The sequence below is a fragment of the Lacerta agilis genome, chromosome 2, assembly GCF_009819535.1.
Source record: "Lacerta agilis isolate rLacAgi1 chromosome 2, rLacAgi1.pri, whole genome shotgun sequence".
In the NCBI taxonomy this organism is placed as follows: domain Eukaryota; kingdom Metazoa; phylum Chordata; class Lepidosauria; order Squamata; family Lacertidae; genus Lacerta; species Lacerta agilis.
The window spans coordinates 91,021,955-91,041,193 of NC_046313.1; the positions used below are offsets into that span (position 1 = coordinate 91,021,955).

Here is a 19,239-nt window from a genome sequence, read left to right on the forward strand (position 1 = left end):
TCCGCCCCCGCCACTTAAATCAACGCTCTGTAAAATCCTGTGTGTATTTGCCTTAACCATAGACCCAACTTCCAACCTTCCAAGCCTCCACATAGTGGAAACCCAAACATGGTGCCTCTTACTAAGATTGTAATCCTAAAACTAGTTAGGAATTGCTATTGAACTGAATGGGACTTACATCTGAGTAAACACACTTCGAAATTTGTTCATTTAAGGCTAATGAATGCACCAGTCCTTGGTCTCTTTAGGGATAAAGCTTATTGTATTTCTGTTGTGGCTTTGTTTTATGTTTCATTCACTCCTATTCCCCAGGTTACAATCTTCATTCAGTTAGTGCTCCTTTCATCCCTTTATAGTTTCTTTTTTCTAATTCCCACCTTTGTTCCTTTACCTATTCTCTTCCTTGTAAATGTAATAATCTCTCTTTTGCCATCCATCAGGCTGACTCCCCTCTATCTTTGAAAACCCTTTCAAACAAGACATTTTCTTACTGTACCTAACGGATGTTATCACTTTTCTCCCTTTGTTGGTTTCCTATGTCATCTTTCTTTTGCACTGCACATGTGTTTACTAGATTATAATATTAACTTTCTGTGTAGTTGATTATTATGCTTTTTGTGTTACTGGTTTGGATAGGGAATGGGACCTGATCTGTTTTATATTCTGTGCAGCTCTTCATTAATCATCTGTGCTTAATAAATGACTGACAATGATAACTCGGCTTAATGCTGTATGGAATTTATGCCACTGAATACTGGGGCTGAACTGAATGTCCGCTCTGTGAAACATTTAGTGATAAAAAAACTTGCTAAATCAAGCAATATGCATGCTTTGTAAAAGCCCAGAAAGTCGCTGGAAATGGCACTATGAGATCGTGTTGCAGTATTTCCAGTGACATTGTACAGGGGAAGAATGAGGTGCCCCTAATGGTAAGTCGGGTCTGCAGGCTTCCTTGGGATATACTGCTAAATACATATGCTAGCACATGCATTCCTAACGTGCCCTTAGGTTTCTTAAATTGGATCCCATTGCCCCTTTGGCTAATTTAATAAAAACCCTCAGGAGCCAAGCTTCTCTTCCTCATAACGTTGATTAGACAAATTCTTTTTGAGACCTCAAATAATTCTCTTACTAGTTTTTCATGTTTTACATAGGTTGAATTTTGTTGTTGTTATTTTAGTGTTTTACTCATTTACAATTTTTTTGCTTAGCCCGTTCCTGAAGAATTACAAAATGGTGAAGGATTTGGCTATGTCGTAGCTTTCCGACCTCTTGGCGTTACAACCTGGATACAGACAGTTGTCACATCACCTGACACACCCAGATACGTCTTCAGAAATGAAAGCATCTTGCCCTTTTCACCATATGAAGTCAAGGTTGGTGTGTATAATAATAAAGGAGAAGGACCATTTAGCCCCGTGACCACAGTGTATTCTGCTGAAGAAGGTGGGTTTTTGAATCATCTCTTACATACCTGTCGTTAAGTTATTTCCCATGTCAATGAGTGAAATATAAATATTTGCTTTGCTAGTATCTGTGAAGCCATGTTAATTACCTGGCCAGTGAGTTCGTTAACTTTATTTGTTTTTCCTGATTCCCCTTCCACCCTGGGTTTTCTTATTGTTTTTGTTTCCTAATGCAGAACCCACCATAGCACCTTCTGGTGTATCTGCAAACAGCCTCTCATCTTCTGTAATTGAAGTCTCCTGGGTTTCCATTCCTTGGAAAATGAGTAGTGGAAGATTGCTGGGCTATGAGGTAAAAATAAAACCCTGTGAAAATGTTCCTTTTCCTACAAGCTAACATGACTGTGATAAGGTGTTTTGTTTTGTTTTTTAACTTTCAAATCATTATTCAGTTGCCTGTTGGAAGCCAAAGCTTGCTGTTAAAATCAGCTGCTCTGTCTTTGCTTCTTTATGGAAAAATGAGTCATGCAAACATCTGGTGATGTACTTCTTTCTCTACCCCAAATTTTGGAAGGGAAGTTGCTAAACAGGCCTGCTGTTCAAAACTAGAAAGGGAGCTTTCTGCTCCTGAACCTAGATGAACACATGGCATAGTCACAAATAATCTGTTCTTGGGGAGAGTATAAAAGCCAAATGTAACTATTCCCACTTTTTCTATGTATAAAACTTGAGCTTTGCCTTATTTCCTGGCCTCATGCCAGATCAATTACTGCAAGCTAACTAAAACTGCATTGAGAATGGAAATCAGTTGGCAGTCAGCTCTGCTTTTGCTATCTGTATATGCCTGCTTGGTATCTACAGCATCTCTTGCTGTTTCTCCAGCAAAGATAAGCACCGTACCCAGTTTCCATTAATAAAAACCCAGTTGCATTTAAATACCCATGGTTGTGTTCTTTTCTGCTTTGGGAAAGGTAGTAAAATTGCATGTGCATGGTGACTTTATGTAAACTGGTGTTTAAGCTGACTACAAAACAAGCCAGGCGCAAAATTTGATACTGACATTTGCAATACTTAATAGCAATAGTGTTGTGTGCCCATGTAATGGTAGAGAGCTGCTGAGTAACTGCAACTTCTACGAAAATAAAAATAGAACTGTTTCTCTGGGTTTTAAACAAAAACACGGGGGGGGGGAGGTTTCCCTTTCAGTACTGTGCTATTTCCCATGATAGTCTGAAAGTAAAATTGCATTCAGACAGTTGGACCCGCTAAGCAATAGGTGATAAACAGATATATCTGAGTAAGCAGCAAGGTCAACAATATCTTCTAAGTAGCCTACTCTTTGTACCCTTTAGGTGAGGTACTGGAATAATGGTGGAAAAGAACAGTCTTCCAACAGAATAAAAGCCATTGGAAATGAGACATCAGTAAGAATAACAGGCTTGATGAGCAACCTTGTGTACTATACAGCTGTTCGAGCATACAACAGTGCGGGAGCAGGTCCTTTCAGTGCCACTGTCAATGCTACCACAAAAAAAACACGTAGGTATCATCACTAGGGACAGGAGGGGAAAATGACATAATGGGGTTCCTTTTCTTGCAGGGAAAACAAAATAAACTTTTAATAATGCTACCGTAAGCTCTGTGATGCTTTGGAAGCATGTTTGCTAACCAAAGAAGTTAGACCTTTTATCTATTTTTTGTGTCTTCTGGGAAGACAATAACACAACTCGTATATAATGGGAGCAGTGCTTGGGCTGTTTTCAGATATAGGCAAGCAGCTGGGCGTCAATATACTTAAAACAAAGCATTCTCTGTGCACCTGAAACAACATTCCTGTTTTACTGATAATCTGGCGGTAACCAATTTGTTGCTCAATAACTTAAACCTTTGGGATTCTAGAGCTACATATCAGTCATGTATCGTTGGAGTTTGGTTCTGATTCCTTTAGGAAGAGGGAAGTCTTTCAAGCTGTGAACCCTGTCACTGCTAAAGAATATGTGTAGCTGTGTTTGTGTGTTTGTGTGTGTGTGTGCGCGCACACACACACAAACACACACACATCCAACAGTGAAGGATACTCTTTCACAGACTAATGAGCATGTATACAGTTCTGATGTGGGTGATATGCAAAATATATTTGGATTTGCACCTGCTCCATTCTGCCAGCTTTGGACAGGTAAGAGCAAGGAGGTTGTTATTACTATTACTATTACTATTACTACTACTACTACTACTATGGTTAGCATAATTGGAACTCTCTGGGGTATTACTTGCCTTCAATATAGTGGCAATGTTGTGGTACATATTGAAACATAGCTGTATCTTACATGATTCTCCTTGAACTGTTGTCTCTTGATTTGACTAGAAACGGGCAAATGGCCCCCATATGGTACTCAGAGTATCTCAGAAATAAACCACTTTGTCCTCCAATATATCAAAAACAAATTGGCTCCTTTCCCAAGGCTCTTGAAAAATGAAGGCATCTCCCCCCTCCACCGCCCCCCATGCCAAAAGCACTCCCACCTAATGAGCATCCAGTGCTGCTCTCACTGCCACTCAACTTCAACATAAATTTGTATACAGTATAACTCAGATGGATTAGATTATTCCCCTAGGTGTTAAGATGGAGGTTAGAATTAGCATCAAAATCTATAGTTTAGAAATCTGAAATACCTCCCCTCCCTGGTGGTCAGAGGACTCTACTCCCTAGTGGTCATTTATTTATTTTTTAATTTTATTTATTTGAAGGTTTATAAACTGCCTCACAGCCAAAAGATACCAAAGCAGTGTTCAGTAAAATAAAGTAAGATAAAATATAAAAGAAAATGATGTACAAACTTAGTAAATTGGTTGTCTAATTTTAGCTGCCTATACATACAAATACTCACACTGTGATCATGTGCAGATTTTAAAGTTGCTGCCTGGTGACTGACAGATTGGCAGGTCATCCATATGCAGAGCGTCCAGGGGACTGGGGTGGGGAGGTCATGGGAGAAGGAAGTCACCAATTTGCCTTTTAAAACTTGGTTTTACTGCTGGCAGATCAGGTAGTGCCCAGTACAGAGTACAGTGGAAGCTTGGGTTGCAGATGTAATCCGTGGTGGGGGCACACCCACAACCCGCAGTGTTCGTAACCTGCAGCGCTGCGTCTGTGCACGCTCGTGATGCGATTTGGTGCTTCTGCGCATGCGCAAAGCACGATTTAGTACCTTTCCGGTACTTCCGGGTTTCCCGTCGTCCACAACCTGAAAACACGTAACCCGAAGCATTTGTAACCCAAGGTACCACTGTATCAGTTCTTCAGAACTACTTAGGTGTTCCCACAGATATGCCAGTAAATTTCACTTTGTGTCATCATTTCAGGAATTTAGCCTTATTAGAACGCTTTGGGGCGGGGGGGAAGCAAACCATTCCAGTTTAATTTCTGACGCTCTCAGATTCAGCATGAGTTCCAGCATTCTCATCATGGTCTATTATTGCACAGTGGGTCCGTAATAATTGGGACTCTCTCTTAATTGCAACATTCTGATGTTATGTGGAGAGATGGAAATGTATATTTCAATATAGATTTGGGAACCAGTGAAGAGGCTCGTAGAAATTAAGCAAGGAGAAACTAATAATGACCCCTGCAGCTGAACACGGCTATTCAGGTTATGATGTTACAATTCCGTAGTAATTGAAAAAGTAAAATCATTTTCAGTGACCTTTGTCTTTTTAATTATAATCCTAATGTAAGATTGAAAACTGCCTATTTATCTTATAAAGGTTGAAGCAAGTCAAGGGCACATGCTACAGAGTTGATTGTTATCTCTCCCCACCCCTGCTCATCCCTGCAGTAGGCACTGTGGAAAATGGAAGTTCCCCTTTCATGCTTGCTTCCTCTTCCTTAAAAAATATTTGAATGCTAAGGTTGAAAAACACTTGCATGCAGGACTAATAATAATAATAATAATAATAATAATAATAATAATAATAAATAATGACCATGACAAGGGACCAATGTCCATATCCCCCACTTTCAGATCACTCTCTTCCTGCTCAGCCAAGAAACAAGGTCCAGATTGTGGCCTGCCATATGCATCTACAGGTCTGCAATCACAAAGGATTTGTTGGGTGGGGCAGAGCCACTAGCCTAGCTCCCCAGCAGGTTGGTCACTTGTGTTTATTGGGGAGGTGTGGGGCAGTGGGAAGCCATGCTTCCACCAGTATTACTACACCATGCTGGCTTTCCCACTTCCTCACCCAGTAAGCAACAGCGACCCACCTAGCGGGAAGTTAGTGCAGTGAGCCGCTTCTGTCTACAGTTATGGCCGTGCCCTGCACTCCGCAGCTTGAGCAACCAATACACATTTCCCCAAGAGAACATTCCGTATAACAAGCCACAGCATAGATCATTAGCATGCTTTGAAATCAATGCCGCAACAGCCAGGCTTAGCCATTTATCACTTTAGCGGATACTAACATAATTATCCTGCAGTTTTGGGAGATAGTGATTTGTTACAGAAGCTCTGTGGCTGAAAACCCAGATAGGACCGAGCCGAAAATAGTGGTGGTGTGTGTTTGTTTTTCTGAACAGTTTAGGCAGTATCTAAAAAGCAGCCCCACCCTGAAATATTTTTATTACATGGAGTGCATTCACCTATTGGTGAGTTGTTAACCTCTCTCAATTGACTTTGTTTGCCCTCAGGTTGGCTCATAGGCCAACCTGATTGGCTGCCCAACATTCTGTTGGAAATGTTTGCTAAGTGATCAGCAATCACATAACTGAGTAATGCAAGGAGATGAAAGAAGCCTAATAAAGTCTAATTAAAGGAAGGCTAATTAAAAAATGCTGCCAAAGCAACAGCCAACAGAGAACAATGACACGAAACAGCAATGTCTAAATTTCCTGGAAACTGAAATATTCAATACATCTCTAAACAGAGGTTAAAATGTTGGTTGAAATTTCAAAATTGGGCTAATAGGACCATTTATGCTTTATTTGTGTGAGTGCACACACTAACTTTAAACAGTTAGAAACACATTCAAGTTCACAATCTCTTGACTGAATTAAGCAGTTCTCATTTCTACCCAAAATGACAGCTTAATAAATAACAGTTTGTTTTTCTTTGACTTTGAATTTACTTTTCATTTAATTTTATTTTCTTAAAATTAATATTTACACGTTGAAAAGCACTCCCATTGCAAATTCCACCTAAACAATGTTCTGTCGTAGTATGATTGAGTCTTTAAAATGGTCTCTTTTATTTGTTGCAAGAGAGCCAGTGTGGTGTAGTGGTTAAAAGCGGTAGACTCGTAATCTAGGGAACCGGGTTCGCATCTCCTCTCCTCCACATGCTGCTGCTGGGTGACCTTGGGCTAGTCACACTTCTTTGAAGTCTCTCAGCCCCACTCACTTCACAGAGTGTTTGTTGTGGGGAAGGAAGGGAAAGGAGATTATTAGCCGCTTTGAGACTCCTTAGGGTAGTGATAAAGTGGGATATCAAATCCAAACTCCTCCTCCTCCTCCTCCTCCTCCTCCTCCTCCTCCTCCTCTTCTTCTTCTTCTTCTTCTTCTTCTTCTTCTTCTTCTTCTAGGGTTCCTTTACTAATCACTTAAGAAAGAACAGAAAGGAGTACTGCGAGAATGAGACCTCCGGGTATAGGGCAGTGTATAAGTTGAATAAATAAATAAATAACCAGATCCCCCACTAATGAAGTACATGTAACAACAACAAAACAAAAAAGTCGCATCATTTTATGCTGATACTTCTCTTTGAGGATATTTAATGGAAAGTCCAAAGTCATTTTAAAAGATAATAATATTTACATGCCTCTCCATATTTTAAGAAATGAATCTAGAGTACAAATGAGATGGCACTTTGTGAAAGTGCTCCTACATCTAACATGTCATGACAGTCAATTTACCTGGGCTGTTATTTGCTCCCACGTAATAAATCTCTAATGCCAAGTAAATTAAAATCATGTTTTCATTATGCATTTCAAGCACCCAGCCAGCCTCCAGGAAATGTTGTGTGGAACGTTACTGATTCCAGGGTCATGCTGAATTGGGATCAGGTGCATGCAATGGAAAACGAGTCAGAAGTCATTGGTTATAAGGTAAGTACAGTAACCAGCGAGACTGCAGTGATACCGTTCAAAATTCTTGCTTAGAAACAGGCTGTTTTTGCATCACTGCTTGGAAACAATCCTTTTCCACTGACGTATCTTAAAAAAAAAAAAACCTTCTGTAATATAAAATGTAATGTCAGTAACCAGGACTTAATATCTCCACAAACTCAGTTCTGAGGAAACTTGTATAGGATTTGGCTGCTTCATTTATTTATTTTCTTCCATTTATATTCCATCTTTCTCCCTTCATGGAGCCCAAGGTGGCATATAGTTGGTCACACATCCAGGCACTGACCAGACCCAGACCTCTTTAGCTTCAGCAAGGTCTTATGTGCCTTCAGACCATACATGTAATTTTGATCGTCATTGCTAAAATACACTACCACTTAGGTAAAGGTAAAGGGACCCCTGACCATTAGGTCCAGTTGTGTCCAACTCTGGGGTTGCGGCAATCATCTCGCGCTACTGGCCGAGAGAGCCGGCGTACAGCTTCCGGGTCATGTGGCCAGCATGACTAAGCCGCTTCTGGTGAACCAGAGCAGCGCAGGGAAACGCCGTTCACCTTCCCACTGGAGCACTACCTATTTATCTACTTGCACTTTGATGTGCTTTTGAATTGCTAGGTGGGCAGGAGCTGCGACCGAGCAACGGGAGCTCACCCTGTCACAGGGATTCGAATCGCCAACCTTCTGATCAGCAAGCCCTAGGCTCTGTGGTTTAACCCACAGTGCCAGTTTGTATGGGTGTCTTATTTCCCTTCAGATTCCCATACCTCCTTTTAAATCTTTACATTTGTCCCCTCTTTGAGCCAAGTACAACCTATGAGCTTTTCCTTTCTCAGTACAGTGCACACACCCAGTAGGGTGTATGAAACCACATAGAGTAGAATCGACAAGTGACTTGCTTGTGGCCTCAGAGTAATCGTCATTTCTAAGCAGGGATATAATATCCAAGACTCTGCCTGTTACACTACATCAGTTATTTGGCGGTATCAAATGCTCCTGCACACGTTCATCGGTATCTTCACAGCAGGCTCCCTTTTGAATGCTCTAATTAGCTATTGAATTAGGCCTAGAACAGGGAAAACAACCACTTAAAATATTTTCCTTTGTTTAAAGAGCCGTACAATTTTGTGCAGAAAATCCCAGACATTTGCACTTCTGGCTGAAAGCAAAAAAGAATTTGCCTTTAAAAAAAAAAGATTTGGCAATGACATACTTGTGTGTTACATTAGTTGCACAGGTCATTATGGACTATATGCCTAAGATTTTCTGCACTAGCCCTTAAGTTATACAGTTTATCATGCTTGATGCCTGGCAACCATATGCATTTGCTCCATTCATGGTAATTAATTCTGCAACAGATTGGGAACATGCAAAGCCCAGAAGAGTAACATTGCACAAAATTTTCACACTACTTCATACCTTTCTCTCTCTATCCTATCTTACCCCGATCCCAGTTTCTGATTTAGTATCAGAGTGGAGAATTACCCACGGAGTTAGCAATCTGGAAAGAACCAGTGTGCACAGGTGTCTTTCTGTAACTATTAATAACACTAATTATATTGTTTTGGAGTGTGCCAAATTCATTGGAGGTGACATGTGCTTTATGTTAGTTTTCAGCTTTTGCTTTGTCAGCACAATTTTTTTAAAAAAAGTGGGGGGGGGGGAGAATTTCCACATCAAAATCTGAACTTCTGTATCTCCGTATCTCATGACTGGCCTTACAAATCCCAATTTCCAAATCACTTCTTTGTTAATTGCATCTTGCTGTGAGGTTTATTGCAGTGGAACACAGATGTTGTTGTAGACTGCATGAATAATAATTTAAAAAGCCAGCAAGAAATATTCAGTTTAATTCCAAGGTAGAATAATGACTTACTACATACAAACTTTCTCTCAACATAGCCCATAATTCTTCACTTTCTTGTGTGCTTGACACTCCAGTATCCTGACCCTATTTATTGCTTTGAGTCATTGATCAAGGTAATGGCAAGCTCCAAATAGAGTAATAATTTATAGACAACCCCATTACTGAGAAACTCAATAGAATATATTATGTATTCGTTGTTGTATATTCTTGCATTCTAGATCAAAGCTGTGATAAAGGTACTTGACTGATGCTGTATACTTTCAGTGCCTTGGAAGAGATTAGGTAGAATTCTGTAGTGTGCTATGCCTCCCCCTTCTTCTTGTGTCCCCCCCCCCCTTCCACCTTAAAATGACATTAAATGTATCATGTTAGATGAAATAACATCCCTAAAATTATCAGCTTTCTTTTCCATATTTCAGATTTTGTATCGGACTAGCAGTCAAAACGAGCTCAGCGTCCTTATGACAAACAGAACATCTGCAGAACTTCTGCTCCCTTTAAATGATGACTACATTATAGAAGTGAAAGCAGTGACTGATGGTGGAGACGGCATTAGCAGCGAACAGATTAAAATTCCTAAACTAGCAAGTATGTTTACTAGATGCTGATGAATGGAGTTTCATCATAAGTAGGACATTATGGTTTATCTTTAAAGATTTGGGAGTTGGTGTGAGATATGAATTTCATTTAGTGGAAGAAACTAACTTAACCCTCTGTCATGAAATTGCTTCAAAGCAAGGTCACATTCACATCATACTTTTGAAGCACTATGGTGCCGTGTAAAACCGTCATTACCTTTCCCCCAAATAAGTATGGGAGCTGCAGTTTGTTAAGGCTGCTGAGAGCTGTTAGGAGGCTCCTATTCCCCACACACATAGCCAGCTTCCAGAGTTCCCTGGGAAAGGATTGATTGTCAAACCACTCTGAGAATTGTATTCTAGGGTGTTACTATACAACAGAATCTCGTAAATATAGGCTTAGATTTTAATTTCATTTCACTTTCAATTTTTACCCTGCCTTTCTGTATATACAAGGCAGTTTACAAGCTGAAGACACAACAAAATATGCAACAAAGATCACACATGTTAAACTCAGAATTATAGGTGAAGAGGTACATAATTTGGTGAAGTCAGTATCTTGGAGGGAAGCAGATGACATGGACTACGGAGGCCCACTGTTCATTTGATTTAAATTGAGCCTAGTGGAAAAATAGGAACAACACAGGCCTATCCTATCAGCAGATTGAAGGCATTGGACCATGTGAACAGCATGGAAAAATTGTAGATGATATTGGTGCTGGTGGTTTATAATCTGCTGTACCCCAGCAGAGAAATACAGGTAAATCTCAGTTGCATTCCCTTTAACTTGCACTCTGCAAAAAGTTGTTGGGCAGTGCTGTTTTCAGAGTTTATATTGATTAATAAAAGGGTGGGGTAGGGGATTTATGCACTACAGTAATGTTATGAAAAAGAACCCAATTAAAATTCTTCATGTTCCTATGCATGACAAATTGCATTCAATTGAGCTAGCAAATTACCATGTAAATTAGACAGCGGTATGTGTAGGAGAATCAGTTTTTAATTTTTCAGTCTGTTTTTCAGAATTGGAGATAGCTGAATAAATATTCCAAGTATTAATTTGTTTCAATTGTTTTTAAAGTATATACAATATATCACTTCTCAATTGTTTGTCTAAGATCAAGGGTAATGACTCTATACAATAGCTGGACAGCATAACGCAGTGTTTTTCAACCACTGTTCCGCGGCACACTAGTGTGCCGCGAGATGTTGCCTGGTGTGCCGTGGGAAAATTGAAAAATTACTTTATATATAGTCAATATAGGCACAGAGTTAAATTTTTAACATTTTCTAATGGTGGTGTGCCTCGTGATTTTTTTCATGAAACAAGTGTGCCTTTGCCCAAAAAAGGTTGAAAAACACTGGCATAACGTCATTCAGGGGAAATGTAAAGCTATTTCTTAATAGCTCCTGGGAACTAATGGAACATTGTCCTTACAACAGTCTATGGGAACTAGTCCGTTGCAAATGAAGCTTACTAGTCAGTGGTCCCAATAGAACAAATGGCTCTACAATCTCAGAAGACACCCCCCCCCCCTTTTTATATGTTCCTTCACACCTCAGCTGCTCCCAAGCCAGCCTAGAAACATGTTCAGGATTCTGCCTATGTGGGTGCTCTCACCAGTTACAAACATGCAGTTGATTGCATTTTCCAGAGGATTTTGGTGCTACTTTACGAGACATAAATATCTATTATTATTTTATTTATTTGAAATAGTTCTAAACCAGCCTTCAGCAAGCAGATTTCATGGTGGTGTGCCATGTCACTGGGCATAGTCCCATACCAATATGAGAAAATGTCAGTAAGAGAAAATGCAAATAGGTCTCTGGCCTATATATACAGCTACCTGAATGAAAGGCTCATTGAATTCCATCGGTTTTACTACTAAGTAGACATGCAGTGCATTGCACTGTAAATGCACAAAGCTATGGCATGTGGAAAGGCACTTCTGGGGATGAGCGGTTTGGGACATTTCTATGATGTAAAGCAGTAAGCACTAGTGAGAGCTGAAAGAAAGGGTTGTATTTTTTTCCAAGATTGAGAACATGCATATTTTGCTTTCCAGCTAATCCCATGCTTTCCCATTTGTTGTAGGTATGGATGCAAGAGGTTCTGGCGCAGCAGTCTTAAATGGTCTACCCAGCTGTATGTCAATAACACTATACTTTATCTTTAAAGTGGTATTGTGTTGATGCATTTTCACAGATAGGTGAAGGCCAGGTGAATAATTTACTTTTAAAGTGCTTTTTAAAACAACAATAGCAACAACTACAAATGGTGGTTATGCATGGATCTGCTACCATTGATTTTAAACACTTTCTATGAATTTCATTCAAAAAATAAAATAAAGAGCAAACCATATACATATTAAACAGTTCCTTCTAAAGGAATATAAAATGCCTTAAAATGTAATGAACCAAAGGACTTTACACATTACATGCTTCAGAAATGACAAAAATAAGAGGATGCACATTGCAAAAAAAAAAAAAGATGTGAGAGTTCCATTTTCCAAGCAACTCGGAATTATTTTAATGTAAATTGCAACAAAATCATACACATGCACACAGATGGAAGATAAAAACAAATCCACATTTCAGCAGTATCTGATGGGGAACTTTGAATTATTTTCTAAAAGCCTCGCAATGATGAATGGTAACTGGATAACTATCATTCTGGCCTTTTATTTTATGTCCTTTTTTTCTTACTAATTAAACACCACAAATATTTAGTTTACTATTTAAAGTCCCCCTTGCCCCCCCCATTTATTTCTGTCCCATCTACATGAATGTTCAACTGCTTGTTCTTATTTTGTTTAAAAAATAGATTTAAACTATGGTTTTTAAGCTTTTTTCAACCGTAAAAAAGAGGAAACTTTCTTCTAGATGCTGCACTGATGAAAGCTCTTATAATTTTGTTCTTGAAGGATTGTATGTCTGTACAGCATCACATAAGAAGTGCCTCCTAGATTGGGCCAAAGGGCCCATCTAGCTGAGCATCCTGTTCTCACAGAGGCCAACCAGATTCCCATGGGAAGCCCAAAATCAAGACCCTAGCACAAGAGCACCCTCTTGTGATTCCCAGCAACTGGAATCACAATTTGAGTATTAAGAGGCCCGGGGCTTATTTTCACACTGGAGCACTAAATGGTCCTTGGCCTTTTCTACCAGTCTGTATTACTGCAGCACGGAGTGCTCCTCTTTGAAATTATGAATCAGCAGTTTTAGCTTAGCATCAAACCTCCTAGTGTAGGGGGCACTAGAATGTTCTGGAAAATCAGGTATTACTTGGACTCCAGTCTTTTCACCCAACAAGTATTACTGCCAAGAGAGGAGCGTTCACCACAGAAAGACACGGCAAATAAAATATGACCACTAGCCCTCCGGATGGACCTACTTCCATTTTCTATTCAGATAAAAGTTGGTATCTCTAATATTGTTCAGCCATGCAACAATTACAGCATCTTGACCCTAACAGAAAAGCCTTCTGTCACATGAATTTAGACTTTTCCTAATATGTTCAATACACTGTAAAATATCCTTACTTAGCTTCCTTTAAGATAGGCTTCCTTATTCTTTCTTTGTAACCTATAACTCCTCTAGTTCCTTATATTTTGATATTCTTTGTAACCTATAACTCCTCTAGTTCCTTATATTTTGATATTCTTCTCTACATCATATTTTTCATTGCATTTTTAAACAAAAAACACAGATGAAGTGCCCAGAGTAGAACATCGCACTTTTTGGTGCAATGCACCAGAGCCTTATAGCCAGGGAATATTATCACCCTAAATTATTTGTGGTGTGTCTGAATATGCAGCCCTAAATCTGTTGCCCTTCTATATACCACTGCTTCATTTTGTGTCTCGTTCATTGGACACTCTTTGAATATTGGTCCTGCTGCAATTTATCCACTTTTTAGAATAATCTTGGATGATAACAGCTTCACTGCCATTTTCTTATTTATCAGCAGAGACTTTTGTCAGTATCATTAACAGGACTGTTTTAAATCAACATTTTCATAGCAATGGGTATATATATAGAGAGAGATAAATCTATTCTTGGTACATTTGAATGACTACAGTTTCAATGTTTACACAATTTTCATCTCAAAATTTCTTTTTCACACTTACTCCTGACAGGTGTCAGCCATAGAACAATTCAGATATCACTCTAAATTTTATTACGCATTCAGATAATATATTATCATACAGCCCAAACTTTAAAACACACTCCTTTTCCAAGTGTCTTGGGAAAATCTGTATATATTGTACATAGTAAAATAACATAAATAGTTACTTGCTCTTCAACATGGCAAACTACTGATGCTTCCAAACACTTTCCAATAGGTGGGAACAAACTCCATTTTTGTGTAATTCATACTCATGCAATGAGAGGTGAATCTGTCATTCTTGCTATAAGAAAGTTATACATCATGTTCCTGTATTGCCATTTTCATGACCATCCTCTTGAATTTAAATCCTTACTCTATTGTCTCTATGAGATGTGTGCAGAGTATTTTGTTTCATATTGAAAAGTTTTATCAATTTCCCCTTCAACTCCTAGCTGTGTGTGTATATCCTATGGTTATCTGTATGTATTTTTTTTATTCTAATAAAATATTTATAACATTGAAAAATGCCTGTGTTGCATCATGTTGCTATAGAATCACAGACATTTTGTATTAACATTGTAGGCATGAACAGTTCTATTCCTTATGCTCGTAAGAATAGCCTGGCAAATGATACTTCTCTCCTTTTCTGTCCATAAATGAGTTAAGCTGGAGTGTTTTGATTTAAGCCAGTGGTTTTTAAACTGCATTTCCAAGAACTCTGGCATTCTAAATTCCCTCAATCAGCTGATAGGTACTGAGACAATTCCTGAATGGCCACCTCCCCAACACTCCTGGTCTTCAGTCAAATAGAACCTAGCACTTTTAAAATTTAATTTAATTTAATTTTCAAAAGTTTTAACATATGCACTCTAATATATAGTTTTTTCTTTTGTTTTGTCAATTTCCCATCCTGTTTTCCATGATGTTTTTTATTTCTCCCCCTTTGCTGCACTCTATCTTCTATCTCTTATACCATAACAAAATAATAATAATCTCTAATTCCTTCTGTTGCTCATAGTTCAAATCCTGCTTGCAAGTTCATCATACTATAGTATTTATTTAAGCAATCCAAAAAAGGCTTCTATTCTTCCATAAAAACAATCGTCATTAACTCCTCTTATTTTGGCTGTTAACTTTGCCAATTCCACATAGTCCATCACCTTGCTTATCCATTCTTCTTTGTTGAGAACCAAATAGAACATATCTTGTCAATGTTGAAACAACTGGCTACTGCACATTCCAAGGTACTGGGTTTTGCCCATAAGGCTCTAAATAGCTTGGGATTCGGCCATTTCCTCCTGCATGAACTTTCCTCAAACACCTCCCACTGTCTGAAATAAGGTGGGTGATACTTGTGGAAAGGGCCCTTTCCTATTGCAGCACCCTGACTGGGGAACACTTCCCAGGTAAGCTTACCTGGCACTGATTCTGGTGTCGTCTTTGTGCCACTTTAGTGCAAATTCTTGGATCTTTTTTTAAAAAAAGTTGCTTGTGTTTGATGGCTGGTGCTATTTTAAAACGATCAATATTTTTATGCCTTTATGAAAGAGTTAAAGAATACTGCAGTCCGTGGGATATTCTGGGCTCGGTTGCCTGATAACACCCAACAGACCTGGCCAGGGTCATATAGAAACCGATATATACGCACTGGAAAATGAACCCAAAGTAAAACATTTTAAACCAAGAAATTAGGCTGTCTAAACAGTATCTGAATTAGGATGTTACTACTGATGAGACTGGCAACGCAATCCTATACATGTTCACTCAGTTGTAAGTTCCATTGAGTTCAATGGGGGTTACTGTCAAGTAAATGGGTTTGGATTCCCACCTAAATTGCTTTACATGTTGAGTATTTGGGGCTAATTTGTGGATTGGAGAACTGTGTACAAGGATCCTTTTCTTTTCCTTCTAAAAGCCATCTTGCAATCTAGCACTCTTAATATGAACATTGCATACTATAAAGTAGAAAGAAAGAGTGCCCTCAATTTGTTTTCCTGCTTATTTCCAACTAATGGCCTGTTTCAGTATTCTTCTTACAAATATAATGATTTTCAGCATATGAGGAAAGAGAAAACAAATTGGCCTTTTCTTTCCTTCCTCATTGCTCTTCACCTTATACTTGACTCATTGAAACAGCGAGATCCCTTCCTTTGCTGTGTCCCTCTAATCATTACAAAACATGTGTAAGCACAGAAGCCAGACCCACATTATCAAGCCAAACACGAGGGAAACGAAATCCATTTTTGGCTTTTCTGCCTTGTTATAGAATGGGTTTGGGAGTCACTGGGCAATGTTACTAAGAAACAGCACATCCTTCATGTGTTGCCAGTTGCTACCAAGCCCAGCATTTAGTCCAATGAAAGAGCCAATTAGAACAAACTGCAGTTACATGGCCTTTACATGAGCATTGTGATGCCGATCCAAGTCCTGGAAGAGAAACAAAGTGTTGAGTTCAACATCCATTGACAAGGTGGCATGATAGGAAATTTAACAGCAAACTGGGTGCCAGGTTCTGAAGGACTGAAGAGAGGAACCTTTTGAATGAGATATGACCCTAAACTTAAGTATCTGCCTATGATTTGCATTTGTTGCAAGAGCACTTACACAGTAGAAATCAACACTCTACAATTACAGGTGAATAGATGCTGGTTGAAAACAGGCCCAGTTCAGATGCACTGTTACTGGTTCTTTAAACCATGGTTTGTGAAACTGTGAATACACATTAAGCCCACACACTTCTCCCTCAGTGCAGAGGTCTTTGTTTGACTAGTTAAACAGATGAGCTGGGATTCAAAACATGAAGGGGTAGAAGTATATGAAAGCCTTTAGGGACTGTAGCTCCACTTCTGAGTATCATCAGGTCATGACTTGTACATGTAAATGACACGTCGCAAATTGGGGGGGGGGGGTCCCAAGGCAACATTGCTTACATAATACTTTACTAGTGGTGCAGCAATAAAAGCTAAGCAGGGTCCAGTATGGTTTCAAATTGGATGAGGAACCACGTGTTGAGTTTTGATTACCCTCATGGTCCCTTCCAGCTCAATGATTCTATGATTCTTTAAGCATTCTATATAAGTTTGTGGTCAAACTGTCATGCAAACTCCCTTAAGAAGCCCTTTTGGCTGAAACATGATGGCCTACTAATAAATACCCTCCTTTGTTTTGGTAGCTATTTCCTGGAGGGGTTTGTGTTTGTGTGTTCTAGATTTGTGACAGGCCAGTTACATGCACAAGTTGTGACCTCGTAATACACAAGCTGACGTTTTGCTGCAATTGGAACTTGCATGTCATCCACTGTTGAGTAATCAACAGTTGTATCCAACTAAACCCTACGCAGAGTTGAACCACTGAAATCAGTACTTAGGTTAGGTATGGCCATTGATTAAGGATTATTTGGATACAGCCCCAGGTGTTTTGGCTCCTTTTCAAACCAAGCTTATTTTTACAACTTATGGACAGCAGTGTCCAGTGAAAAAAATTGGTTCTCTTTGTGAGATACATACTTTTATTTATTTTTTAAAATTATACCGTGCCCAACTGGCATAGCTCTCAGAATAGATACTACAGTACCATAAACCATGATAAAAACAAATAATAATAAAATAGCAGCTATTAAAACAGCATAATTAAAACCCAAGGGAAGACAAAATAGAAAAGTAATGCAGCTGACATATCAAAAGGCCTGTGGACCAAAAATAAAATAAAAAATGCCTTCCCCTAGCGCTGGAAAGACACAGCACTGAGAGCAATATCAGCTTTCTTGGGGCGAGCACCAGAGAAGGACTTCTGGTAATAGACTTAGTGTATGCTGTTTATTTAAATATTTCTAGCCCTCCCCTCATTGTCAATGAGTTGCAGGGCCAAGTACCTGCCACGAAGCCACAAACAATCACATTTAATGCACAGTTCCATGAGAGCAAATAAAACATGGTCAAAACAACAAAGTCTACAAGAGAATAGCAGGTAGCATCCTTCCAGCCTAAAGCTACAATGCCACGAACCAACAAATACGTCTTCAGTGGGTGCTGAAAATAGCAAAGAGGTGGTGTAAATTAAGAGTAGTGCAAGGGAGTAGAACGGAGAGCAGTGCCTGAGCAGGTATGGTTGCGTAGAGCATCTTAAGCTGAGAAAAGTCATGGGTCTTTGTTTTTGGTATTTTTGTTTCTCGGAAGGTTCAATAAGCAAAAGGTTCACAGAGGTGTAAATTCTTGGGAGCTGTTTGAATTCCTGTTGATAGGAATGCCTTCTGATGGCATAGCTCCTGAATCTTTTAAGAGCTACACCACAGTCAGGAGTTCAAGTGCTGAACATTTACCTGTGGCTGCATTTCTATGACAACCAAACTCTTTCCTTCTGAATTTCTGATGTAGCATGTTTTTAAGTGGATGACTGAAACAACAAGATCTGCAGCATAAGACTAAAAGACAGAACATGTTTACCATGTTATATACCACAGTCATTTTTCAACTTATGACCATACTGCCTTCCGTTCACCTGTTCTTCCTGTTGATGCTGCCCCTACAAGTACCATACAAAGGACCCTTATTCCCAACCATCAAACTATTCATACCAGGTGCTCATGAGTTCAGCTGTAACTTCCGCAGCAGGAAACTTTTTCTACTCTTTAAGGCTCTACCCACAATGTGGAACCCTGATTTATCCACACAGTTTATATATAACATCTGAAGGGTCGTGTAAGCCGCTTACAGGATGGGCTGAGCTACTGCACTAGCTTACTAGCAGGAGGGACGCTGCTACTTAATGGGAGGAGAGGTGAGATGGCAAGGAGGTCGGCATGGTGCAGACGCACCAGCAGGAGTGCTGGATTAGCTCTGCAGATGCATTCCCCCCTGCAAACCCACCCCCTATCTTGTACCTTGTCCTTGCAGTAAACAACAGCAACCCACCTGACAGCATCTGGAGAACAATGGGTTAGTTCCACCAAATAGCCAAAAGACATTTCATTATGAACATAAGCTAAGGAGGAGACAATTTCAGTATCCGTATAATTTCTCATGAATGTAAAGATCTTAATTTTGACCATTTGGAGCAAATTTCTTCACCTTGCTGAGCAGCCAGTCCCCGAAGCCTTGAAAGGGTGTAGATATCTCTGTGTCAAACTGGAATTCCTAACAGAACAAAACCATTCACACTTTTA

The 19,239-nt window shown here is 39.4% G+C and overlaps 1 protein-coding gene across 2 annotated transcripts in view; it reads left to right on the forward strand.

Annotated features, from left to right (window-relative positions):
• The window catches only part of CNTN3 (contactin 3), a 167,930-nt gene extending 155,482 nt beyond the window's left edge, over positions 1-12,448 (forward strand). For both annotated transcript variants that reach the window (XM_033141204.1, XM_033141203.1), the window contains 6 exons: positions 1,212-1,446; positions 1,643-1,758; positions 2,759-2,945; positions 7,393-7,505; positions 9,809-9,977; positions 12,063-12,448. In XM_033141204.1, coding sequence (XP_032997095.1) covers positions 1,212-1,446; positions 1,643-1,758; positions 2,759-2,945; positions 7,393-7,505; positions 9,809-9,977; positions 12,063-12,160 — 918 coding nt within the window. In that variant the 3' untranslated portion in view covers positions 12,161-12,448. The remainder of the gene's footprint in view (positions 1-1,211; positions 1,447-1,642; positions 1,759-2,758; positions 2,946-7,392; positions 7,506-9,808; positions 9,978-12,062) is intronic.
• The last annotated feature ends 6,791 nt before the right edge of the window (positions 12,449-19,239 follow it).